Source organism: Hemicordylus capensis, chromosome 6 (genome assembly GCF_027244095.1).
Source record: "Hemicordylus capensis ecotype Gifberg chromosome 6, rHemCap1.1.pri, whole genome shotgun sequence".
Classification (NCBI taxonomy): domain Eukaryota; kingdom Metazoa; phylum Chordata; class Lepidosauria; order Squamata; family Cordylidae; genus Hemicordylus; species Hemicordylus capensis.
The window spans coordinates 81,972,573-82,000,059 of NC_069662.1; the positions used below are offsets into that span (position 1 = coordinate 81,972,573).

The 27,487-nt window shown below is 42.1% G+C and overlaps 1 protein-coding gene across 3 annotated transcripts in view; it reads right to left on the reverse strand.

The window, feature by feature from the left end:
• CNTNAP2 (contactin associated protein 2) overlaps positions 1–27,487 on the reverse strand; it is a 1,803,519-nt gene that overhangs the window by 931,485 nt on the left and 844,547 nt on the right. For all 3 annotated transcript variants that reach the window (XM_053266196.1, XM_053266197.1, XM_053266198.1), the window contains 2 exons: positions 4,831–5,040; positions 1,061–1,245 (listed from right to left, as the gene is read on the reverse strand). In XM_053266196.1, coding sequence (XP_053122171.1) covers positions 1,061–1,245; positions 4,831–5,040 — 395 coding nt within the window. The remainder of the gene's footprint in view (positions 1–1,060; positions 1,246–4,830; positions 5,041–27,487) is intronic.

A 27,487-nucleotide genomic window follows, 5' to 3' on the forward strand; every position in this document is an offset into this window, starting at 1 on the left:
AATGACAGTGACTGATCTAGTTTGATGTAACAATGGGCCTAGAAGGGTAATGGTGTCACAAATCATCTGTCTGCCATTGACATAGTTGCTCTAATAATGCAGAGAGGTTAGACAGTCCAGATCTTAGTGCTATGGGAAAATTGGAAAGCAACTTCTGTTAACCCCTGCTAACTTGGCAAAGAGGCACCTTTTAACATGGTGTTTCTCTTTATTTAGCAGGGGGAGAGTAACTTCCATTGATGGTTGCTGGTGTATATCTTATGTTTCTTTTTAGATTGCGAGCCCTTTGGGGACAGGGATCCATTTTATGTATTTATTATTTCTCTCTGTAAACTAACCTGAGCCATTTTTGGAAGGGCAGTATAGAAATTGAATTAATAATAATAATAATAATAAGTCAATAACCGAGCAGAAAAATGGAAAAATAAGCCACTGCATGGTCAATATTTGCACAATATAAGTGGGGAATCAGACATCACCAAGACCTGGCAATGGCTTAAGAACGGCAACTTGAAGAAAGAAACAGAGGGTTTAATACTGGCTGCACAAGAACAGGCACTAAGAACAAATGCAATAAGAGCAAAAGTCAAAAAATCAACCACAAACAGCAAGTGCCACCTTTGTAAAGAAGCAGATGAAACAATGAACCACCTAATCAGCTGTTGTAAAGAGCTGTCTCTTCCTGTTAGGAAGAGAGTCTTCCTAAAAGCAAACAGAGAAGGAGATGCACATCTGAATAGCATATTGTAGGTGCAGATCAGTTGAGCATTTTTAGTGTTCCAGTAAACATCGACACACATAGATGACAACATATGAGCACCGTAGAGATGGGGCCATAGCTCAGGAAGAGCATCTAGGTCCCAGGTCCAGTCCTTGGCATCTCCAGGCAAGACTGGGAGAGGCTTCTGCCTGTAACCTTGGAGAGCAGCTGCCAGATTGTGTTGTCATTTAACTCAGACAATACTGAGTTAAATGGACCAAAGGTCTGATTCAATATAACACAGTTTCCTATGTTGACATTTGTTTATTCATGTAAATAGCAATGGATGGAGTTGCATACCTCATAGTCCAGGTCCAAATAATCAAATTCCCCATTGATCCGGAAATGCTGCATGTGTCTATCAAGTGTGAGGTTGATGTTTCTTCCATGGCGCTCTATTACTACAGAATGCCAGTGGTGGTCATCCAAGAGGCTGCCTGTTGTCACAGATGTGTGGCCATATATTGAGCCATATTGGTTGCTACCTGGGATGAAGAGAATGAGGAGACAAAGAAAATACTGACTGCCTCAAATGTAATGCCATGTAGAACTTTGCTCCATCTTAAACTACATTCCATAAGCTAGTTGTTCTGCAGTTATACCAGAATGCATAGCAACTACACATTGACATGTGTTTTTGTTTCCACTTAATTCACAAGTATCATACCTTACAAAAGATGTAAGGATTCACAAGTAAAGATACCTTACAAAAGATGTAAAGATTCACAAGTAAGATACCTTACAGTAAGACTGTACATAAAAGACTGTTGCAAAGTTCTGTTGCAAGCAGGAATGATACAAATTTCTTCTGTTTTAATGCCCTTTTAACCTCTAAGTAGTATGGTGAAGAAAGCAATAGCAAACTCCACTAGCGCATATGACAAAGTAAAGACTAAGACTGGGGCATTCACTGAGTAATGACTAAAACTGGGGCATTCACTTTTCAAGGAAAGAAGTGATGGTGAAACACTGGTTTCAATGTGAGGTAAATGTGACATACTGCAGAGTATGACTCTGTTCAAGTCAAATTATTTTCTTGAAGGAAAGCTCTTTTCAGCCACATAACAAGTACAGTTTGTCATCAATAGAATCCTATAGAACACTGCTTAAAAGCATACGAACTGCCTTGTTGGATCAGACCAAAGGTTCACTGTCTAACGTTCTCTCTCTAACAAGTGCCAAGCAGAGCATGATGATGAGAACCATCCTCTGATCTTTGTATCCATCATCTGGTATTTGGAGGCATGCTATTTCTGAATATAGAATTTCTATTTAGCTGTCATGGCTAATAACCATTGATAGATACATCCTCAATATGAAGAGCTCCAGTGTTTCTAAGTTGTGCTGCTAAGATATAGGCACTGGAATCAAGTTTTTAAGCACACACACACACACACACACACACACACACACACACACACACACAGCAATTGCAAAAGAGGAGAGCGACTTTGCAGTAAATCATGTCTGAGTCGTCTTGCACAGTAACCTTCTGCATTCTGTTTTGTCTTCAACTTGATCTAAGAATTGTGTTATTTACCCTTGATACCTAATTTCTCTACCCAGTAGACCCTTCCTAACCTCGTTTCTGACCTGAGAGCATATATTCTCACCTCAACTAAGCATATATGTGTAAGATGCCATTTATCATACTGATAAGTACCTGACTGAACTGAGAAATATAAGGAAATGGAAATGATTAGGATTTCAATGACATTTGTTTTAGAAGGCCTGGTAGAGATGATAAATGCTTCTCTGAGGGAGGGCAGGATGCCTCCTTGTCTTAAAGAGGCAATTATTAGACCCCTTTTGAAGAAGCCTGCATTGGAGCCCTCAGAATATAGGCCTGTCTCCAACCTTCTGTGGTTGGACAAGGTAATTGAGAGGGTGGTGCCCCCCAAATCCAGACAGTCTTGGATGAAACTGATTATCTAGACCCATTTCAGACTGGCTTTCAGGTGGGCTATGGGGTAGATACTGCCTTAGTCGGCCTGATCTCCAATTGCTGTAAACCACCTTGGGATTGTTTTAATGAAAGGTGGTATATAAATTTAACAATAAATGAATAAATTGGGAATTGATGGAGGAAGTGTGACTCTGTTGGTCCTTTTGGACCTCTCGGCAGCTTTTGATACTATCTTTCTGGAGTGTCTGAGGGTGGGAGGCACTGCTTGGCAGTGGTTCCACTCCTACCTCTCAGGCAGATTCCAAATGGTGTCCCTTGGAGACTGTTCTTTAAAATCTAAATTGTTGTATGGTGTCCCTCAGGGCTCCGTATTGTCTCTGATGTTGTTTAACATCTACATGAAACTGCTGGGAGACATCATCAGGCAGCTTGGTGCAGGGTGTTATCAGTATGCTGATGACACCCAAATCTATTTCTCCATGTCAAAATCATCAGGAGAAGGCATAATCTCCCTAAATGCCTGCCTGGAAGAAGTAATGGGTTGGATGAGGGATAACAAACTGAGACTGAATCCAGATGAGATGGAGGTACTTATTGTGTGGGGTCAGAACTCAGGAGATTATTTAGATCTGCCAGTTCTGCATGGGGTCACACTTCCCCAGAAGGAACAGGTGTGCAGTCGGTGAGTGCTCCTGGACTTGTACCTCTCTCTAGTGTCCCAAGTTGGGACACTAGGGGGATGGGACTGTAGCACAGTGGAAGACCCTGTGCTTTGCATGGAGAAGGTCCCATGTTCAATCCCTGGCAGCTCTAGGTAGGGCTGGGGGGGGGGACTGTCTGAAAACCTGGGGAGCTAGTTTCCATCATTGTAGAGTATACAGTATTTAGCTATATGGACCAATGGTCTGTCCCAGTATAAGGCAGCTTCCTGTGTTCCTTGTCCCTTCTCTCTACTATGCACCTAACAGAATATGAGATACAGATGTTCCATGCAGAAGGTATGCATAACCCTGAATTTTCATTATCTATTCACTTTTTCTTTATATCAATTTCTTTTTTAGCGGAAAGATTTCATGAGTTAGGGTGTCACTTACACTGGCCTTCACAGTAAGTGCCCATATCTCATGTTCTTTGAGCATATCTTGTAAGATCTGGAGACACCTTAGATGCAGACACATAAGCCCTATTTAGACTTTGAGGCTGTTCACATGAGCATCCCTACCCATGCTTGGTAGCCTAGGGTAGCCCAGGAATTTTCCCTGGGCTTTTACCGGGGTAAAAGGGTGCAAGTGTGCACTTTCCCCCAGGTCCCTAGTTGTGTGTCTGCTTGGGCTGCACACTGCCCAAGCAGGCACAGAGCTGGGTGCCTAGAGCACACGACTTGAGCAGAAAACCCTCAGTGCACTATGATTCTCATGCGGTACATTTAAGGATCTCTGGAGGCCTGGCTGCATTCTCCCACCCTCCAGAAATCCGTACCAGCACGGATCGATCCATACTTGTCTATGCTGTACACAGACAGTATGAGCGTTGAACATATCATGTGAATAGGGCTACAGATGCAGGGCAATTAGTGTTCACAAATGTCTTCAAGCATGATCTACAAGTTAGTCTCAATTCTTTTTCCTCATAGTAATGAGTTTGCAGCCCTTGCCAAGCCCCAGTATGGTATATCTGCCCCCCCACACACACACACCATGGTATATCTGTTCCCCCCGCCGCAAAAACCATTGTCCCTGCAATATTCTTATACACATTTATCCTATTGATCCTCCAAAGTGCATAAGCCACTTCAGGGTTTGGTTGTGCAATATTAAGCATTGTCTGGGACAAAAACTTCACCAGAGACAGAGCCAAAGTCTGAGAAAAAACCTAATGACAGTCCAAAGTCACTATCAGATATATGCACCATTTTTCTGGTGCCAAAATTTGAAGCCCTTGGGAATGAAGGACTGCAACAATATACTTGATTCCATTACCACACAAAGGTTCTTGAAACCAATCTATATTCATTCTAAATATATAAGAAGTTGCTCACTAAACCCAGAAACTGCTCACCACTCTGAAGATTTCTGAAGAAAAGAAAACATGAAGACGAAGAAGACAGTTAAAAGATCTATTGGTCTCATGAAAGTTGAGTAGGCAGATTAGAAAAAACGCATACCTAAATTTAAATTAAGGACCAACTTGGCTCTTTTCAGTTCCAGAGTGATATAGTCTCCTTGCTGGCCTTCTCCATGGAAGATTACACCTTCGCTTTCAGAGGTTTTAAATTTTAGAGCAATGACATCTTTCAGTGTTTTGAGTGTTTTCTTCTTGTGTCCAAATCTGTACGGTAATACAACAAGGCCATCAAAATTGATAACATCGGCCCCTAAAGGGAAAAATAAATAAAAATGGTTGCTGAGCGGTTATGCATTACTGGGGCCATTTAAAACAAAAGCACATATATCTGGAGCATGCATGAAATGTAATGTGTATCCTGAAAACATTTTCTCTTGGCTATTACTTACTGAAAGAATGCAAGGTGGAACATTATCTCAATATATGTTTAATGTTTGGGGTATTTTTCTGCTATAGGATGAGTTAGATATGATGAAACAAACTCTATAATCCATCCTCAGATTAAATAATTGCTGCAACTTCAACCTGAAATTTTTCTGATTCCTACCCTAGAAAGTTTGCAAAACATTCATTGGAGAATTAGCCTTACCCACTAACCATCAAATCCCTAAAATGCACCAACAAAGCTACAAAGAGACAATATAATGGCAACCAATCAATATTTTGCATCCAATCAGCCATATACTGGAGCACCTACATTTATATGTTACTTCTGTCTTTAGGACTAATTTTAACTTGATGCTGCCATGTGGAATCCACTGAAGAGCACTTACCTGTGTAGCTGCTCCATGTAGTAGCCATGGATTAAAAAAACCTCTTTGAGCCCTTGCAGTAGCTAAGCTATGTTTACATGTCAGCCAGCGTGGTGTAGTGGTTAGAGTGCTGGACTAGGACCGGGGAGACCCGAGTTCAAATCCCCATTCAGCTATGATACTAGCTGGGTGACTCTGGGCCAGTCACTTCTCTCTCAGCCTAACCTACTTCACAGGGTTGTTGTGAAAGAGAAACTTAAGTATGTAGTACACCGCTCTGGGCTCCTTGGAGGAAGAGCGGGATATAAATGTAATGATGATGATGAAGATGATGATGATGATGTCATATCAATGAATACTGAAGTGAAAGTGAATTAGGATTTCAGCAGACAATATTAACAGTGTACTTGGTACACTGGTAAGAGATTAAAAGTTATGCAAATGTGGCTATGCTTTTGGAGATTGCACTGTAGCCCAGAAAGCTTTGTTGCTCACCATGTAATGTTCTAAGTTGAAAATACTCAGGGTCAGAATTATAGGGGTATCACTGGCATTTTACCATGATAGCTAAAAACTGAGCCTCATATTTGGAAGCAGTATACCTCAGATTATAAGATGCAAAAGATAACAGGAAATGACAATATTTATTCTGTTCTGCTTGTGAACTTTTCAGGAGTATCTGGCTGCCCACTGTTCAAAGTTCAGTAATGTCACCAGACAGCTTGATGAGGTAGTCAGTATTACTATCCTCATACGTACTACAAATGCAGGCTAAGAATGAGACAACAATGGCTTGTCTAAGGTTGCTTAATGAGCTGAATGAAATTTGAACCCAGAACATGATTCACTGGTTGCAGTCTTAGCTATAAATGCTACATCATCTCTCAGGGTCTGAATGGCAAGTTACTGTTCCTAGTCCCATCCTTCCCCCTCAGTCCCCATCCAAGTCTAAGTTTCTGAGGCTTTATGTAAGTATATAAATAAAACATGAATCTGACTGCAAAATATATCCACCTGTAATATTAGGCTCATGCAACATAGTCCAAAGATGTGTTGAAGTTTACTGCATGCAACCTTCTTTACAGAGTGGTGGTGGGGGGAGAAGCTTGCAATAATAAATCCCTTGTAAGAAGCAGTCCTTTCCTTGAAAGGGCAGCCTGCACTATCAATCCACACTTCATTTTATGTATTATACATTAAAGGGTAGGAATTAGTTCATAAATAAATGCAAAACTGGAATTAGCCACTTGTGACGTACAGAATGCATCCAGATCAAAACAAGGCATGGGGACTTTTTCAATTTGTCTCACAAAACAGCTAATGACCCCATGTTCATTGCAAACCTTGAAAAAGACAATAAAACCCACAGAAAAGGTCATCATATTAGAGATGCAACAAAGCCGCCTTGTAAATCCAAATCTGTTGTTTCTATATTAAACTCATAATATCTATGAGACATATGGTACCTGATCCTCTTTTAAAATCAAATGATATCCTCATCCCCTCTGAGAATGCCCACTTTCCCCACTGTTTGTGCAAACCAATACAAAATGTATTTGCAGCGGCCACTCCAAGGGGAAGTAACTAGTGATACATTCTGCCTTTCTAGAAGGCAACACTGTGGCACTCTTCACACTTACACACATACACACACACACACACACACACACACGGACATCAACATGCAAGCTGCTGCCCCACAGTGCAATCCCACAGCACTAGACAGCATGTGTGAGTATTGCAACCATGTGGGTGTAGCCATTCATGAATGCCTTTCCCACCCAAATAGGGGATGTTTGGATGGAAATCACTCATGTGATTGACTTTACCTGTGTGGTTGCAATATTCACAAACACTTTCCAAAAGCGTTCGACTGTATCACAGGGAAGCAGCTCTTACAGGGAATGGATGAAGAAGGCTGCTCACTTTTTTGCATACCAACCTAGTTTAGTTCTACTTAAACCAATTCTTAGTATAGCTGCTACTGAAATTTGAGGTATCTATCAATCTGTCTATCTATCTATCTATCTACCGTTTTTCATTAAAACAATCCCAAGGTGGTTTACAAAAAAATTTAAAAAAAGACTATAAAAAAATGACACAATTAAAATATCAAGCTAAAATATAAAACAAATCTGATTAAAAAGATTTAAAATAGAAGCATAAAAATTGTTGAAAATACAAAGGAGTAGCAGTAGAGACAATCATATAAAAGCCTAGGTAAAAAGCCAAGATTTAACACGCTTTCTAAAAACGGTGATGGAGACCAAGGAGAGAATAGCCTTAGGCAAAACATTTGAGGGATCTGATGGAAAGTCTACAGTTTCTGTAGTAAAATTTCTCAAAAGGGTTCCACATGTCCCCTGGTTGCACCAAGTACCACCAACGGTGAAATTCAAAGATAACCTGGGGGTTCCACCTCAGGCACAAATAAACATGTTCTGAGGGATACCACAAGAGTTTTGTTAAGACTGGCAAAAAATGGTCAGGGGAGATTCACATTTCCACAGAGTTAAATTTGACATGTATGAGGGCAAAGGGAAGTTGTCATGCCTCAGAAAAAAACATTTGTTTCTTATGTACTAAGCACCTAACACCAGACCACAGGAAGTCCTCAGACTTATGACAAATTTGATTCCTGAAAACTGTGTCTTGTCAAATCATCTTCAACTCAAAATCAATTTTTCCACAGGAAGCAGTGCCATAAATGGAGGGTTGGTTCCTGAACCAAGACTGGATACCTTCCCCCGCCCGACTGCTGTCAAAGCTAGTGTTGTACCAATCACAGATGAGAAGTCAATGGTGGAGAATCAGAAGCTACTTCCCTTTGCCACCCACTTTCCAATTCCCTTCCTGGCTTTTTCTCACTTTTCCATGGAAAGAAGGGACACAACTAGGTAACCCATCTCATCTCCTCCTCCTCGGCAATGGTTAGATAGGGAAGGAAGAAGAGAGGGCAGGAAGAGGCATGTTTGATGGAAATGTGCTGCACTGTCTCCCTCTTACTGTCATGGCACAGCAGGTAAATGGTCAGGTGAGATTCACCGCTCCCAAGAGTTAAATTTTCTGAGTATCTTGAGCACATAGCCATTCTTGAACAATGTATATGCACCCAAATTATTAGCAATATATAGAACAAATCATGCTATTCCTCCTCCCCAATGAAGATCATACTCGCATGTTTGTGGCAGCCATAATAATAAAATCTGCTCTTCCAACTGAACTCCTCTGCATGCATCCTTTCACAGCCAGTTTCCTCATTATGGCACCCCCACAGCTGGTGCCTTACCATTCCCTTTGAGTCCTGCAGCAGTAATATTTTAGTATCCAGGGGCTTATCTAAAGTCAATTGAAGTCAATAGGAATCCATCCACAGGCTCCAGTACACTTTGAATTAAGCCCTAAAGGGAGATCTTCCAAAAGCATATTGAAAAGGAATGTTTTAACCTCATAAGCAAACACATTTGGCACATTGGCTCTTGTAGCATTTAGTTGAAAAGGCAACAGGAAGCATCCTGCAGTTAGAGAGTTACTGTTTAACATTTGTGTAGTAACCGCAAGCTATGGAACAGCTGGTCCTTTTCACCTTCAAAATCACTTGAATTATCATCAAAGGGGAGGATAGCTAGAAAAAAGACTTCTCTCAAAATCCTTATTGAGAACATACAGGCTGAACTATTATTGTGTATATAGTGAGCAGATAACAATCTTCCTTATTTTCCATCATGCTTTCTCGGGGCTAGTTCACAGTAATGAATACATAACTATCATAGTACCAGTAATACTTTTTGAGCTGCCATACTTGTGCAAACTTCAACATGTAGATTCCCCAGCATGGAGGCTCTGATTCACACAAATGGTGGCTTTGCATGAATGCTGTCCAGTAGCAAGCCTGGTTTAGCAGTTCTGTACACAACCAGACATTCATGTGGGGGTTGTTGGTGAGTGTGAACTTGCATGTCAAGTCTGCATAATGAGGACAAGTGGAGAGGCATTCTTAGTGACTCTTCATTAAACCTGCATCAGCAGAATACCCTTCTTTGGAGCCTTGTCAGAGCCTCAGCTTCTTCTCTACTGTATTGTGGGAGTGAATTGATTGATCGATCGATTGATTGATTGATTGATTAAGTGCTATCAAGTCGGTGTCGACTCTTAGTGACCACACAGATATATTCTATCTAGATAGGTGAAGGGGAAGGTAAAATTGGCACTACTGAGACACTATAGCAAGAAATTTTAGTTTTTCATCTATTCTGGATTCAGTGTGTTCATTTTCATCATGTAGTTTTATACATTTTTCAAAGAGTTTTTGCTCCTTTTTGTCCACCCATGAAGTAGACTGAAACAGTTGTATCTGATGGCAGGTTGGCAGGAGACAGCCTCCCGGAATATGCTCTAGGTTACCAGTCACCCCTCCTCCAGACTTCCTTTTTTGTTAATTTCCTCTTTTAAAAAAAAATTCAGGGAGCACAGGAGTTAGGAGCAGCTGCTTTTAATGCCTTGTTGCACCACTGGGTAAGGAGAGCGATGCATTTGGTGTTGACTTTAGGTACAAGCCAATCTAGGGCTAGCCCTCGGCAGGTGCAAACAAATTTATTCTTAAGGTGCTTACTAAATAAGTCACAACAAGCAACCAAGAGATCTTTTGTAGTCCTGACAGACGGGGCAGATCCCATGGTGGCCATGAAATTCTTGACTATCCCAGATAAGGGAACTTCGGCAGAGATGTTGAAGACCTCTCAAGAACCACAAAGCTATGGATTCTCACATCAAATCCAAGAACATCTTTGTCAGCTCACTAACCTCCTCCGTATATGTTAGGCAGTGAGGTGATCAGCACATCAACAAAATCCTTATTTTGTTCCACTGGTTCGTTTGTTTCATTTATCATATTTATATACTGCCTGACATGAGCATTCAAAATTAGCTAATTACCCACCGCAGACAACATACACTCAAAAATGGAATTAAAGCAGATATGGCCTTTGTGATGCAGATGGAATCCTTACAGATTATAGCTACACCTCCCTCCCTGGCACTCAAGTTTATATTTATGCTGCTCCAAGATACCAGGTGGACACACAACTGACAAACATCTACTTCACTCAGCTTATCCACCCAAGTCTCAATGATGTTGGCCAGTCTGGCACCCTCATCCACAATGAAATCATACACCAACCTGTCATTATGTAATAGCACCACCAGATCTGATGTCATGTTGTCATAGCATCAGCTGGTAACCTCCCGGCTTGACTACTGCAATGCGCACCAAGTGGGGCTGTCTTTGTACATAGTTACACTGGCTACCGATATGTTTCCGGGCAAAATACAAAGTGCTGGTTATTACCTTTAAAGCCCTGAATGGCTTGGGTCCGAAATATCTTAGAGAGCGCCTTCTTTTACATGATCCCCACTGCACGTTAAGTCATCTGAGGAGGTCCGTCTCCAGTTACCACCGGTTTGTTTGGTGGCGACTCAGAGGCGGGCCATCTCTGTAGCTGCTCCTGGGCTGTGGAATGCACTCCCAGCAGAAATTTGTAATCTTAATTCTTTACTGATCTTCAAGAGAGCCCTTTAAACCCATCTGTTTGGCCTTGCCTTTCAGGGTTTTTAATTAGTTTTAATTGTTTTAATGTTAACCTGGTTTTCAGGGTTTTAATCGTTCTGATAATTTAATTGTTTTTAAAGATGTTTTTAAATTGGTGTTTATATTTGTATTTCTGTTTTAATTGTTTTTAATGATTTCTCTTTTTAAATTGTAAACCTCCCTGAGCCAGCTCAGAAGGGTGGTATAAAAATTGAATATATAATAAATAAATAGCAGCCTAGGCTACTGTGCCTGGAGGAAGAACCAAAAGGGAGAACAGGCTTTAAGTGTCTAACCATACCTTCCTTGATCAGTTCCACTACCCCATCTCCCTAGTTTTACCTCCACTGCCCTTAATTACTACAACAGGAGAAATCAAATTTCTCAAGCATATCAAAAAAGCACAAAACAGCCAGCTGAAATAAGTATTTTTAGGAGAAAAGTACTAAAATGCAAGATACTAAATTACAAAGTGGCAGCAGTGATGTATCAATAAAATAACATTCCAGCAGAGGTTGCACACTACAATTTTAGGAACGCAACTCACCAATTTCACTTGGCAATTTTCAAAAACAGATACACCTGGTAAATGACTTTAACTCTCAAAATAGTAATCAAGAGGGTGGTGGCTAACCAGCTCCAGGTGGTTTTGGAGGAAACTGATTATCTAGACCCATTTCAAACTGGCTTTAGAACGGGCTATGGGGTTGAGACAGCCTTGGTCGGCCTGATGGATGACCTTTACCGGGGAATCAACAGAGGGAGTGTGACTCTGTTTGTCCTCTTGGATCTCTCGGCGGTGTTCAACACCATCGACCATGGTATCCTTCTGGGTCGCCTGGAGGAGTTGGGAATAGGGGGCACTGCTCTTCAGAGGTTCCGTTCCTATCTCTCAGGTAGATCCCAGATGGTGGAGCTTGGTGACAGTCGCTCCTCAAAGCAGGAGCTGTTCTATGGAGTCCCTCAGGGCTCCATTCTGTCACCAATGCTTTTCAATATCTACATGAAACCGCTGGGTGAGGTCATCAGGAGATTTGGTGCTGGGTGTTATCAGTATGCTGATGACACCCAAATCTACTTCTCCTTTTTGTCTTCAGGAAATGGCACTCACTCTTTAAATGCCTGCCTACAGGCAGTAATGGGCTGGATGAGGGAGAACAAATTGAAGTTGAATCCAAGCAAGACGGAGGTGCTCATTGTGGGGGCTCAGAACCTGAGGAGTGAGTTAGATCTAACTGTTCTGGATGGGGTTACACTCCCCCAGAAGGAGCAGGTGCGCAGCTTGGGAGTACTCCTGGGCCCAGGCCTCACCCTGGTTTCTCAGGTGGAGGCCATGGCCAAGAGTGCTTTCTATCAGCTTCGGTTGATTCGACAGCTGCGTCCATTCCTTGAGGAGGATGACCTCAAAACAGTGGTGCACCAGCTGGTAACCTCCCAGCTTGACTATTGCAATGCACTCTACGTGAGGCTGCCTTTGTACGTAGTTCGGAAACTTCAATTAGTTCAGAATGCAGCAGCCAGATTGGTCGCTGGGGTAACCCGGAGAGACCATATTACGCCTATTTTGAAACAATTGCACTGGCTGCCAATATGTTTCCAGGCAAAATACAAAGTGCTGGTGATTACCTTTAAAGCCCTGAACGGCTTAGGCCCGAGTTACCTTAGAAAGCGCCTTCTTCTGCGTGATCCCCACCGCACATTAAGGTCATCTGAGGAGGTTCGTCTCCAGTTACCACCAGCTCGTCTGGTGGCGACTCAGAGGCGGGCCTTCTCTATAGCTGCTCCGGGGCTGTGGAATGCGCTCCCTGCGGAAATCTGTAATTTGAATTCTTTATTAGCCTTCAGGAGAGCCCTTAAAACGTATTTGTTTGGCCTGGCTTTCCAGGGTTTTTTAATTCTAACCCGATTTGGGGGCTTTTAATTACTGGAATTGTTTAATTGCTGTTTTAAAATGTTTTTAAATTGTTGATCGTTGTTATATTGTTTTTAATTTGTTTTAGCTTTTTATTGTTTTAGTGGTTTGTTTTAATTGTAAACCGCCCTGAGCCATTTTGGAAGGGCGGTATATAAATAAAATAAATAAATAAATAATAAAAGATCCTTCTAACTCCATTATTTTCCTTAACAGAGGGAATTAATTAATGTCATGGAATTTTTAGAAAACTTCATTTGCACTCCTCCTAAAAAAGGAGGTGGTCTCACATCATTGTCACAAGAACCGAAGCAGCAAAACCCAAAGAGATGATCTCTTTGGTGTTGCCTCTTTGAGTATCTTCCCTGCTTTGGCCAAACTAACATCTGCATCAGGCCTGGGAGAAATACTCTCTCCCTAGAAGTGGCCACAGAGGCCAGACAGGTGTCTCAGTCCCTTGGAGGGTAAGTGTAAAAAGATGTCCACAAACAGATGTCCTTAGAGGGTAGGAGAGCGAAGGTTGTCATAGAAACAATGTATGGAATGTTTAGAACTGTCTTTTTTAAAATGAATGACAGGTGGTGACAGTTGGGAAGAGGGGAGTGTTAGTTAGATAGGGACTAGTAGGGAAAGAAGGAAGAGTTCAGTGTGAGAGCTCCTGTATGAGACCGAGCAAGGGAGTTGTTCACGGTGTTTCTAGGAAATCTTGGAGATTTATTGATCAGAGACTGTAGGAGACCAGTGGTGAACTGGGGCAATACTCTGTGTTTGGGAAGTCTGGGTTTTGAAAGTTCAGCAACAAGTTCTACAAATCAGATAATATACACCTGTCCTAGACTTTTTAGCAAACTTAAGGATTACATGTAACAAGAAGGTCATCATGCTCAGTATTGTGCTTCACAACCAAACAAAATAGCAACATTGCAATTAAGTTTATGTACCCTGCTTAGCAGAGATTCTGATATTTTAAACCAATAATAAACTTGTTCTTAGGTGTTTTAGGATCCATACTTTGTTTCTTCATATGTAATTGATTAATTGATTAAGTGCCGTCAAGTTGGTGTCGACTCTTAGCAACCACTTCTCTCCAGGATGAGCTGTCTTCAACTTGGCCTTTAATGTCTCTCAGTGGTGCATTTATTGCTGTCATAATCGAGTCCATCCACCTTGCTGCTGGTCATCCTCTTCTTATCTTTCTTCATATGTACTGAACATTTATCCCTATCCTGTGCTTGCAAGGCTATAATTCAACTGGTGAAAAATAAAACGAAACACATCCCTGAATTTAGGGTGGGCTTAGGCAAAGACCTGACAGCAAATCATCTCTCTCAGACTGCGATGGATAGTATGACTCCTGTCAGCTCCTGGGGGTGACAGCAATAAGGGGTTCAGGGGGCTAAATGATGTTACTGATGGTTATTATTTGACACACAAACTGCTAACTGGACAAAAAGGCACCTTTTAAAGTGATGGTTCTCTTATATTTAGTGGAGGCAGGGAGCAATAGTCCCTTTTCAACCCAAACACAGCATTCCGTCCATAGTGTCTACTTTGACGCTCTACACATGATCCATGTGTAGAACCTGCAGGGCTTCTGCGTGGAGAGCGATCTTGACCCACTCTCCCCAGTGACAATCCAACACCAAGCCCTGGCTGGCCGGATTGGCCACCCAGATGACTACCGGCTCCATCACAGAGCTGGTGGGGCAGTGGAGATCGGGGGCCACCTGGCCCCCCAAAGTCCCATAATGCCCCGTGTGAGTGTGTGGGGGCATGTTGGGGGGACCCCCATGCCAAGAGGCTTGTTGTAGCCTCCTGGTCAGGAGTCTACTCGTGGCGCACCGTGGTGACTCATGATTGGATAAACAGGGTTAGTAGAGCACTAGCTCATTTAAGGATGGGGGTATTTTCTATGGTTTGCTGCTGGAAGCTGCACGCTCTCCATGTAGTCATAAGAATCGCCTCTTTCTTTTCAAGCTTGTGGGCCCTTTAGGGACAGGAAACCACTTACTTTCAATTTTTATCCTATATAAAGAGAATATCAGACAGCAAATGAATAGTAAAAGAACAGCCAAATCCAAGCAAACAGTCCTGCCAAACAATCAAATAATTCCACCGACTCTGGAAGAAGATTGCCTGATTATTGTTATCATAATAAAAGGTGGAATAGGAGGGAGGAAAATCCACAAACTCGATGTTATTGCCAAAAGGTGTCACCACGGCTACCATAGTACTTTGGATGGTGAGGGGATTTGGAGCAGGAACTCTTAGGGAGATCTTGGGTACATAAGAGCCCTTAGCCATTAAGGTATCCTGGATCCAGAGTTTAGACAGGTTAGGATTTTTCAGGTATTACAGTTAGTGATGCAGCACTATTTGGTTTTTACACATCTGTACTGACAGAATAGAAATATATCATTTAGGTTTTGTGGTTTCAGAATTTGAAGCTTCTGTAATTAGTAGGTTTCGCTAGGAAGTGCTCCCCATTTTTTCTCCTGTGTGTCTGATACTTGGGGGTGCCACTTTTCCCACTTCCTTTCCTTTTATTCAATGAATTGAGGCAAAGAAGAAATAAAGAGATCGTTAATTAGCTATGAAGCCTAGAAGAGCTGCCTAGTTTAAAAATATACAAACAATCCATAAAACAGCTCATCCAGATTTATGAATAAGCTGTCTCTCCTGTATCAGATGCTACAGCAACAGCTTCATGCTAGAAGAACAGAAGTCCCTAGGGAACTCTTACATGCATTCTTAGTTAAAGTGTGACAAATTTAATTTCATTTAATGGTTTTCAGACCTAAGAGGAACTGAAGTAAGGTAAACATAAAAGTGTAGAATAAAAAAGCTAATTTTTACATGAGATATTAGAGTGAATTTGTTTAAACGATAGCTATCTTGAAGTCTTAAGGGACACCTCAGATCTCTAGATAATTTGTAGTTAAGGGAGGGGAGATATTTTAATCTGTAAAAAGACTACAGCACCAAATTTCTCAGGGAGCACTCCGCCTTTCAGATAGCATTGTTTTACATTGCTGATATATTCAAAAACAGTGATCAGTTTTTAGAGCCTATCTATATATTTAATTCTCTTAAATGTACCTGTCACTAATCCCATGAGTGGACCTCAAAAAATAAGTCTCAAAATTGTCAAAATGGCTGCCTTTGTGGGAAGAGCCTTCTTTTGAAATCCGCTGAGATATATTTATTTACTAGAGAAAATTCAGGTATGTGGATTCTTGCACTATAACAGTAGTACTTTCTGACATCCAGACAAAGGGACTAATTGATTCAGTTTTTTAGTAGGAAGACACAGTAAAAGGGAAGACCCTATCCCAGTGCAAGCTGGTCAAAGCTGGTCAAATGATACCCTTCATTGGCTTTTCAAATCTACAGTTTTCTGGTTCAACAATAGAAGCTGATGTATCTTTATTGCACTAGCACAGCCTATTGACTGAATTTGTATCTTCTATGTGGCTGCAAATGTATGATTACTCCAGATGCTAAATTTAAGTACATATGAATTAGATCCAGTTCATAGAGATTGACCTCCTCATCAAACACAAAGGGCTGGTTCTGTTATAAAGAGGAAATGTCGATTGCACATGCATGGCAGCCTCCAAAATGGCCACCACGATGTGGGAAAGGCCCAGAATGAGCCAAAGAATGATGTTTTTTGGCATAAGAAAGGCCAGTGGGGGAGGGGGGACATCTGCGGATCCCCGCCCAGGCCTTGGAGAAGCCCCCCAGAGGGGATAAGTACTTAAAATATATCTTAAAACTCCAAAAGGCTTTTGAACCCACCCACCCCGAACTGAACGGAGGAAAGGTTCGATGGCGGGCAAAACTGAACTGTTGCAGTCCTTTTCGAGTCCAGTTCAGACTCAAACCAAATTGGGCCAGCCGGTTTTGTGCACACCCCTAGTCTCTTCCACCAAAACTCCTCAATCATACTCCAGGTGATCTTTTTGCCTATAATCCTCCCCCACAGACCCCAAAGATGGCATCAGGCTCTTGTATCACGTGCTCTTGCTCACATCCTTGCATTTGTATCCTACCATCGGACTCTACACCCCATGCTGCTCACGTGTACCACATTGCTCACCTCGTGCTTCAGCCAACCAGGGAGAAGGACCCCAACTAGAGCAGGTAGCTAAGAAAAACAGCTTTTCTCTCTCTCTTTCTTTCACCCTCAAACCTCTTCCCCCTTTCCAGTGTAATGAGCTTTATAGCTAACCACCCTCTTTAAATGTTCTGTACCACTATTACCCCTCAATAAAGCAACTCTTTGTTTTCAAGACACGTACCCTGTCTCCCTGAAAGTAAGACCTAGCAGTAATTTCTGATGTACTGCTAATTGCCCTAGTGCATTTTTTGGGGCTAAAATTAATATAAGACACTGTCTTATTTTCGGGGAAACATGGTATCTACTCTCTTTTGTCCTTTCCCATGCATCCACTGCCACATGCAACTTTCTCAAAGTATTTTAAAGTTAATATAGCTGTTGACTGGTCACCTGCCTAATGTCTTACTCACAGGCAAGTGACTTAAAAACTAGGATGAGAACCAAGTTCTTATCTACTTAACAGAACACGTAGTAGAACATTAATTACTTTGAGTAAGTCTAATTAGAGTACAGTTGCCTATTTTCTTATTTTAAACTTAATAAATATACATTACAAAATCAATGGAAGCCAAATAGTAGTATCTGAAAGTGTCGAGTGATTCCCTCATGTTAATTTCATATTAATTTATGTTCAAATTCTGTATCAAGCTTCTGAGACAGACTTCAGAGATGCAAGTTAAGATTGCAAAATGTTATCTATAAATAGTCCATATACATTAACTTAGCTGTTTCTTCCAGATCATACTTTGTTCTTCCTTGTGGATGTTTTGTACAGAAACACACTGAAAATATTTTCCCACAGTTAACCTCAATATGTCTACTGTGAAGAGGCTTTAGGAATTAATAGAGAGATGTTCACAACATGTGGAGATTTAAACCTGGAAGGTAAATGCCTCAAATCTCAGAGGCGATTTAAAGAGTAGTGGTATTTCTTCTTCTTCAAATAAACTAAAAAAGCCTCGCTTAATCCTGTATGGGTAGGATTTTCTATTCTCCTCTCCAACAAAATGGCTCTTATCTCTCAAAATGAAAGGAAAAGTGTTTTCTTTTTTAAAGGAGCAAAATCTGCCTCTGTCAAATAATTACATTGCCAGCGAAACAGGTGTGAGAGCCAGTGGGTCTCAGTTTGGGACCTGGACCCAACAGTCAGATTCACAATTTAAATTGTGCCGATGAGCACTGACCTCTGGGGATGTGTGAATTTATCAGATAAATCATGCATGTCTAAGTATACACAGCTGGTACAGTCAAATTCCAAATCAGTCACCAGAGCACTGGGAGGCAATAGGTAAGTCAGATGTGGTTCCCTTGAAAAGTATTTGGAAACTTCAGCTGGTGCTAAATGCTGCAGACAAAATGGTGTCAGTGGCCTTGCATGTGGAATTTATCACCCCAATTTTGTACATCTTCATTGTCTTCCTGACCATTTCTGAGTGCAATTTGAATCCTTGCTGTTTCCTTTAAAGCTCTAAATGACCTGGGGCCATGGTATCTTGAGATCTGCCCCCATATATAGGCTACTTGCCCATTGAGATCTTATAGGGAGATCCTGCACTGCATGCTGATCTACACCTTTGGAGGCTTCTTTGCAGGAGAGGGTTTCTCTGTGGCAACATTTAAGCTTTGGAAGGCTTTCCCTTGGGAGTTTTGAAGTTTCATTCCTCCTGTCTCTTGTAGCAACTAGTAGAGAATGCATTATGCATTTAGGATTATTTGAAGTTAGGAGCTCTCTTGATCCAGTGATTTATCTATTTGTATTGCATTTTATTGTGTTAAACAGTTATACTCCACCTCTCCAGATTTGACGAAGAACCGCTGCAAAATAGGGGTGTGAACAAAACTGGCTGGCCTGGTCCAGTTCGAGTCTGGAACGGACATGAACTGGACCGGGCCAGTTTGGATTTGTACCCCCTTGACCCCCTCCCCTTGGTTTGGCTTGGGTGGGTTTCACGTGTGTGTGTTTTTTAGGGGGGGATTATTTTATTTTATTTTTTACTTCCCCCTTTCAGAGGGCTTCTTCTCAGCTATGGGGGGGTGGTTTCTGGAGGCTCCCCCTACTCTGCCGGCCTCCATTATGTGGAAAATTGCCCAGTTTAGGCAGTCTTCAGCCCCTTCCAGACCTCATCCCCATGGCAGTGACCATTTTGGAGGCTGCCAAGCATGCCCAGTAGGCTTCTGCATGGCTGAGTCATGAGGCCTGGAACAGGCTGAAGACTGTCTAAACTGGGTGATTGCCACATAATGGAAGCTGGCAGGGAGTGGGGGGACCTCCAGATACACCCCCCCATGGCCTTGGAGAATCCCCCCAGAGGGGCTGAGTAAAAAAATGTAATTTTAAATTTTTTAAATTAAAAACTGTGAACCATCCCAAATGGTCGGGGTTGTGGTGGTTGGGTTTTGGTCCAATAACAAACTGAACCAGGGCGGAGGGGCTAAGTTCCATATCGAACCATCAAATCAAACAGGTTCGATGTTGAACCCGTTTGACATTGAACCTGTTTGCACATCCCTACTGAGAAATGACTGAGATAGAGAGTTTGAAAATTGATCCCTAAGAAGTTTTTTTCTTCTGTAAGTGACCTACAGTATATTTCGAAAAGGGAACCTACCTCATTTTTTGCCCTGTTTAATTGATCAGGAATGTAGTATATGCTTTTATGCAGCAGTATATGTTTTTGTTATTTTGAAAGAAAAACCCATTGAGTATTTCTTTGAGTTGTTGGCCTTTGAAGTCATCATTATAAAAGGGCAATCAACTGAGAGCATACATCACAGCCTGATTAATTTCCCCAGCATCAAACTTTACCCTCAAAGTTGGTTGCCACCTGCCTTTATTTTCAGCAATGTGTAACAACTTGTAACCATAACATGTCTAACATGATCTTCATTCATTGATCCAGTCAGAGCAGAGGTTGCTGGCTTGCTATGCCAGTTTTGTGTCTGTAGCAGCTATCAACATAGTCCTTTGCATATATAGTCCAGAGTAAGTCTTACTGTTAATAAGGAGGAAGATGAACTAACGAAAAGATCTTTGTTAAAATGATGGTGGTGGGGTAATATAAAAGCTCTTACAAATGGGAGAGGTATACCCCCTTCATTTTACCCTCTATGAAGGGAGTAAACAATGGAAAGATACGTTTTTACAAATGTGTGCTCATGGGAAATAATGGAAAGATTCAAAATTGAATCTGATTATATTTTTTAAAGTATCTTTCCCAATATCTAGATTTATTCATGGAACAGGGATCACTGAAGATAAGTGTCTGTGTATGTTATTCTCTATAAGCAATGACACAATGGATCTGTTTGCCCTTTGGACAACACTTCATGCAGCTTATTTATGAAAGCCTATATAGCTGTTAAAACATTGCTCTTTAGGAACTACAACGTATATTTTAATTAGTGCCCTATTCTATCCAATTTAATTATCTCCTGATGCACAGATTAAATTAGAGAAATCAATCCAAGTAGCAGAGAATAAATGCTCTGAGGACGATTCCGAAGAAAAAGTATTTGTTAAATGTTATGTGCAATAACCCATGTATGAACTCATCCACTCAATTCCCACTCCATTAAGGTTTTTTAACAATGAAAATATAATCCAGTATTAAGAATCTTTCCCCCTGCAAAGTGTATATTACGTTAGATGTGTGTAACAATAAATGCAGTTGTAGAAGCACTGTTCTCTAGAAGAACAGATGCTCTGTTCTCATGATCAGTGAGAAGAGCCGTAAGGGGGTTTGCGGGGAAAGTGGTCTTAGCCCGCTTTCCCTGCAGACGATCAAGCCTGCAGTCCTGGGCAGCCGGATCGGTCACCCACACGACCGCCAGCTCCGTCACGGAACTGGCATGGCTGCAGGGATCAGGGGCCACATGGCCCCAGGAAGTTCCAGGATGCCCCGCACGTGGGGCATCCTGGAGAGACCCCTGAGTTTGCAGCCTCCCGGTCAGGGGTCTACTCATGTGTCGCTGTGGCAGAACACGAGCAAAAATGCTTGCTCCATTAACCTCATCTTAGGGGAGAGGTACTTAGGGTGGTGAGCTGCCGGGAGCTGCACGGCTCCCGTTGCAGCACACCATCACCCAAAAGTGGTCTAGGCTCCCTTAGCCCGCTTTTGGGCAATCATGAGAATCACCTCATAGTCTGTCTCTGATCGTACTCAGCTGGATGATAGGGTGATGGGTGTTGGAGTCCAGCCACAGCCGGCGAGCTTCAGGATGCCAACCCCACCCTGGCATGGCTACCCAATTTTGGCCCACTTGCTAGTGTTGGACTCTGAATGAATAATGTCCTGCTGCAGTGAATGATAGGGTGAGGGGCCACAACCAGTGACCCTCAGGATCCACCCCTGACCTGGAGCATGGCTGCTGAACTTTGGCTTACCTGCTAGAGTTGTGCTCTGTCTCTCATCATGTCCTGCTGTGATGGATGACAAGGCAATGGGCATTGAAGTCCAGCGAAAGCTGGTGAGTCTCAGGATGGCCACCCCACCTCTGAACTGAAGCATAGCTGTCCAAATTTGAAACTCCTGCTCATATTGGACTCTGACTCCCATCATACCCTGCTGTGATTGGCAATAGGGTGATGGGCATGGGAGTCCAGCAACAGTTGGGGACTCACAGGGAAATAATAAAATTTTAGCGTTATAATGTCTTCAGAGCAGTGAGAAAAGAACCAATGTCCAATTCTTTTTCTCAACCACTGAGCTAACCAGGTGACCTAGTGCCAATCTCATGCTCAGATGAATCTAAAATCAAACTGATTAATTTTTTAAAAAATCTTACCTCCATACATTAAAGTAAACTGCCTTTTTCAGAGAATGCATGCCTCTACTTCCTGTTCTGAGAGACATTAATTCCTGGTACTATACTGGCAATTGCTGGTAATAATCAGCATCCATCCATTTGGAAAAGTCAACAGATTTAATCTTGCCCTGGAGCAATTGGATTTTACAAATTCGAATGTTAGCTGACTTTGGGAATAGCCATGGTTGAGAATTTACTGATCCAGTTTTACTCTTTTATCAGTTCTTTCCTTCTGCAGGTGCAGAATATTCCGGGGTGTGTGTGTCCAATTGGAGAATATTCTTTTCCAAGTCTACCTCAAACCATACTAAGGCCTGTGCAAGCCATGGAAGAAGGTGGATATGGGAATTAGAAGCAGAGCATAATGAAGAGCGTTAATATGCTATACTTGACATGTAATACAAGGATAAGTTCTCACAATAATTTCTCAACAAATTTTTCTCCAGGCAAAGTATCCCAGCATACTTAATCATATGGGCAAAATGCAATGCAAACTGAAAATTATAACTATTTCAGTGATCATAGAGAATCTAATAAGTACAAGCAAACCTCATTATCTGTGGATCTGATATCAGTGGTTTCATGTATTTGCAGTCGGGTAATTGGCTCCCAACCTTGGCAAATGCAGAAATAAAAATGATTAATTTTGCATATCCACAGTTTGGAGATGGCCAGAAATGATCTCAGTCATTTTTGGCCACCATTTTGTTAAAAAGGGTACCATTTTGTGGCTCATTTAGTAAGAAAAAAACTGTTCTCTGTGAAAAATCACAGAATAATGGGAGAATCTGGACTTTGTGGGGGTACTACTGGATAGCTGGAAACCTGCAGAGCACAGTAGGGCACTTTATTTCTCCCTTTGTTGCTCTTTTTAGTGCAATTTTCAGGCCTCCAGGAACCTAACCCTGACCACAATCCCACTGATTTAATGCCTCTGTATCTGTGGTTTTGGTATCCGTGGTATTAGCGCAGAATGGAACCCCGCAGAAACCTGTACTGCTATAATCACAAAAATGGGTACCCACAGAGCTTTCTTGGGCATGCATACTGTATGCTTGAGAGTATGCTCAGGCAATACATGTGGCAAAAAAGCAATACTTTTCTGTCTGTATTGCTTCTGTGAGTTCACGTCCAGCAGAGTTGTTCAGGGTTGTGAGGGGGCTAGTATCTGCCCCCACTCCCTTGAACCAGAGAATCAGTCACCCGCTGTGATGTGTTTAATGAATTTTTCGAAGACAAAATCTCTCGGATTCGGGCCCACCAATATGGAGACTCCACAATTTGATGTCTGAACTGGAGATGTCCAATAATTCCTCTTATACAATTTGACTAGGTCAATTTCAGTTTGTGACTCCTGAGGATGTGGACAAGCTGCTTGGATCAGTGAGGCCTACCACTTGTTCTCTTGACACTTGTCCAACATGGCTTATTCTATCTAGCAGGGAGGCTGTTGTAGGCGGCCTGGTAGAAATCATAAATGCTTCTCTGAGGGAGGGCAGGATGCCTCCTTGTCTTAAAGAGGCAATTATTACACTTCTTCTAAAGAAGCCTGCACTAGATCCCTCAGAGTTGAGCAATTATAGGCCTGTCTCCAACCTCCCGTGGCTGGGCAAGGTAATTGAAAGGGTGGTGGCCTCTCAGCTCCAGACGGTCTTGGAGGAAACGGATTATCTAGACCCATTTCAAACTCGTTTTCGGGTGGGCTATGGGGTGGAGGCTGCCTTGGTCAGCCTGATGGATGATCTCCAATTGGGAATTGACAAAGGAAGTGTGACTCTGTTGGTCCTTTTGGACCTCTCGGCAGCTTTCAATACTATCAAACATAGTTTCCTTCTGGAGCGTCTGAGGGGGTTGGGGGTGGGAGGCACTGTTTCACAGGGGTTCTGCTCCTACCTCTTAGACAGGTTCCAGATGGTGTCTATTGGAGATTGTTGCTCTTCAAAATCTGAGCTTAAGTATGGTGTCCCTCAAGGCTCCATACTCTCTCCAATGCTTTTTAACATCTACATGAAACCTCTCGGAGAGATCATCAGGGGATTTGGAACTGGGTGTTATCAGTATGCTGATGACACACAGATCTACTTCTCCATGCCAACTTCTTCGGGTGATGGCATTTCCTCCCTAAATGCCTGCCTGGAAGCAGTAATGGGCTGAATGAGGGAGAATAAACTGAAGCTGAATCCAGATAAGATGGAGGTACTTATTGTGTGGGGTCAGAACTCCAGAGATGATGTTGATCTACCTGTTCTGGATGGGGTCACACTTCCCCAAAAGGAACAGGTTCGCAGTCTGGGGTACTCCTGGATCCACACCTCTCCCTGGTTTCTCAGGTTGAGGCGGTGGCCAAGGGTGCTTTCTATCAGCTTCGGCTCATATGCCAGCTGCATCCATTTCTCGAGATCAATTACCTCAAAACAGTGGTACATTTGTTGGTAACCTCCAGACTTGACTTCTGTAATGCGTTCTACGTGGGGCTGCCTTTGTACATAGTCCGGAAACGTCAGTTGGTTCAGAATGCGGCAGCCAGGTTGGTCTCTGGGTCATCTCGGAGAGACCACATTGCTCCTTTGTTGATGGAGTTACACTGGCTGCCATAGGTTTCCGGGCAAAATACAAAGTGCTAGTTATAACTTATAAAGCCCTAAACAGCTGAGGTCTTGGGTATTTAAGAGAGCGTCTTCTTCATTATGAACCCCACCGCCCATTGAGGTCATCTGAGGAGGTCCGTCTCCAGTTACCACCAACTCATTTGGTGGTCACACAGAGATGGGCATTCTCGGCTGGTGCCCCGATATTGTGTGTTGCGCTCCCTGCTGAATTACGATCCTCGCCATCTCTGGCTTTTTTTTTTTAATTGAAAACCCATTTTTTTAACCAAGCCTTCTCAGGTTTTTAATAAAAAAATACTGTTTGAACATAGGAACATAGGAAGCTGCCATATTCTGAGTCAGACCATAGTTCCATCTCGCTCAGTATTGTCTACACAGACTGGCAGCGGCTTCTCCAAGGTTGCAGGCAGGAATCTTGGAGATGCCAGGGAAGGAACTTTGAGCCTAGATGCTCTTCCCAGAGTGGCTCCATCCCCTAAGGGGAATATCTTACAGCGCTCACACTTCTAGTCTCTCTTCTGTATGCAACCAGGGCAGATCCTGCTTAGCTTAAGGGGACTAGTCATGCTTGCTACCACAAGACCAGCTTTCTTCCCATAGAAGAAGTTTGTTAATTTTATGGTTTTTAAATTATTGTAATGTTTTAACTTTTATATGTGTTATATGTTTCACTGTTTTAACTTTTTATGTGTTTTAATTGTTGTTAGCCGCCCAGAGACATAAGTTTGGGCGGGGTATAAATTTAATAAAACAAACAAACAAACAAACAAACAAACAAACAATTGTTTGAAGAAATGCCAGCAATCAAAATGTGTGTGAGAGCCCAAAGGGTCATGGCCACCAATTTAATAAAATTGCTAGCACAAATTGGTAAGATTAAACATTCATTTGAAGAGAAATTCAATTGCCTTGTGAAATTTAGGATGTGAAATAAGGCCAGTCTTGAATGATCCCATTCCTGTGGGTAGGAACCACAAAGCTTCTCTTTAGTAATAATATGAGAAGGGGAAACCCCCTAAAGATGTTTCCCTTTATCTCTATTGAAAAAAACAGTTCATTCTACCTTTCAAAGGAACATAGGAACATAGGAAACTGCCATATACTGAGTCAGACCACTGGTTTATCTAGCTCAGTATTGTCTACACAGACTGGCAGCAGCTTCTCCAAGGTTGCAGGCAGGAATCTCTCTCAGCCCTATCTTGGAAGTGCCAGGAAGGGAACTTGGAACCTTTTATTTTATTTTTATTTATTTATTTGATATCTGTGTTAATCGCTTTGGAAACTGTAGTTGAAAAGTGTTATATAAATATTTGGTGTATTGTATTGTATTGTATTGTATTGTATTGTATTGTATTGTATTGTATTGTAACCTTCTGCTCTTCCCAGAGCAGCTCCATCCCATAAGGGGAATATCTTACAGTGCTCACAGGTCAAGTCTCCCATTCATATGCAACCAGGGTGGACCCTGCTTAGTTAAGGGGACAATTTCAACCACAGGGTTGTTGGTAATGATAACAATCTATCAAAAGAAGCACTCAGAGCATCTTATAATCATAAACCAGAAGTGTCATAAACCACCCTCACCCAAAATTATCATATATTGTAAAATGACCCCAAATTGGGCAACTCGAAGAAAGAATGAACTGAAGCAATCTCAATGGGACTATTGGCAAGACAGAGCCTGGGTTCAGGGGTGGCTCCTTAGGGAGGACATAAGTGGTAGGTGCCCAACCCAGCAAGTGGCTTGCCCCCCACCATTTCTGCTTCTGAAATCTAATATGTGGGACACAGTACATCTATCCACATACGCAGTATGTCCCTTCTGTGCTCCCATCAATATTTCCCTGGTACCTCCACTGCCTGGGATCTTGTCTAAAGTGAAAAGCTTACAGATCTCCAAGTTACATCTTGCAGCAAGTTTAATAACAAGAATAACAACAATAACGCTCTTCAATTACAAATTACACCATTATGGCTCTTGCCACTTCATGCTGCAGAGAGTAATTGTATCTTTTACGGCTCCCCTACAGGAAAACAAACAAACAAACAAACAAACCTCCCTGCACACAGAAACCTCCCTGCACCTCAGAGAAAAAGCAAGACTACAACTTTTCTCCCTGAACAGCTAGTTTCTGCATGCAATGAGTTTTCAATATGAGAAAGCACACTTCTTTTATGGTTGCCTGTTCGCTTCCGGGTCCAATTCAAAGTGCTGGTTCTCACCTACAAAACCCTTATGGGCTTAGCACCTGCATATCTCTGGGCTTACCTCTTTTGGCCAGTTGTATCCCATCCTGTGAGGTCTTCTCAGCTGGCCCTTCTTAGTTTCCCAGGTCGTGGTGTAGTGCGTGGTGCCTGGGCCCGTACGAGGGCCTTCTCTGTGGCTGCCCCTCTTCTTTGGAACACTCTCCCTCCCCCCCAATTCATTCAGCCCCATCCCTAGCTGTTTTTAAGAACCTTCTTAAGACCTACCTGTTTTGTCAGGCATTTGCCCTTTAATTTTAATTTTTTTATTTTTTATTTTTTATAATTGTTATTGTTATTGTATTGTTATTATTTCTTGTTTACACAGCCAGACAGGTGTTATTGACTGGTTTGTTTTATCCAGACATCATCATCATTATTATTATTATTATTATTATTATTATTATTATTAATTCAATTTCTATACCGCCCTTCCAAAAATGGCTCAGGGCGGTTTACAAAGAGAAACAACAAACAATAAGATGGCTCTCTGTCCCCAAAGGGCTCACATTCTAAAAAGAAACATAAGACACACACCAGCAACAGTCACTGGAGGTCCTGTGCTGGGGCTGGATAGGGCCAGTTACTCTCCCCCTGCTAAATAAAGAGAATCACGACGGTAAAAGGTGCCTCTTTGCCCAGTTAGCAGGGGTATGCCCAGTAG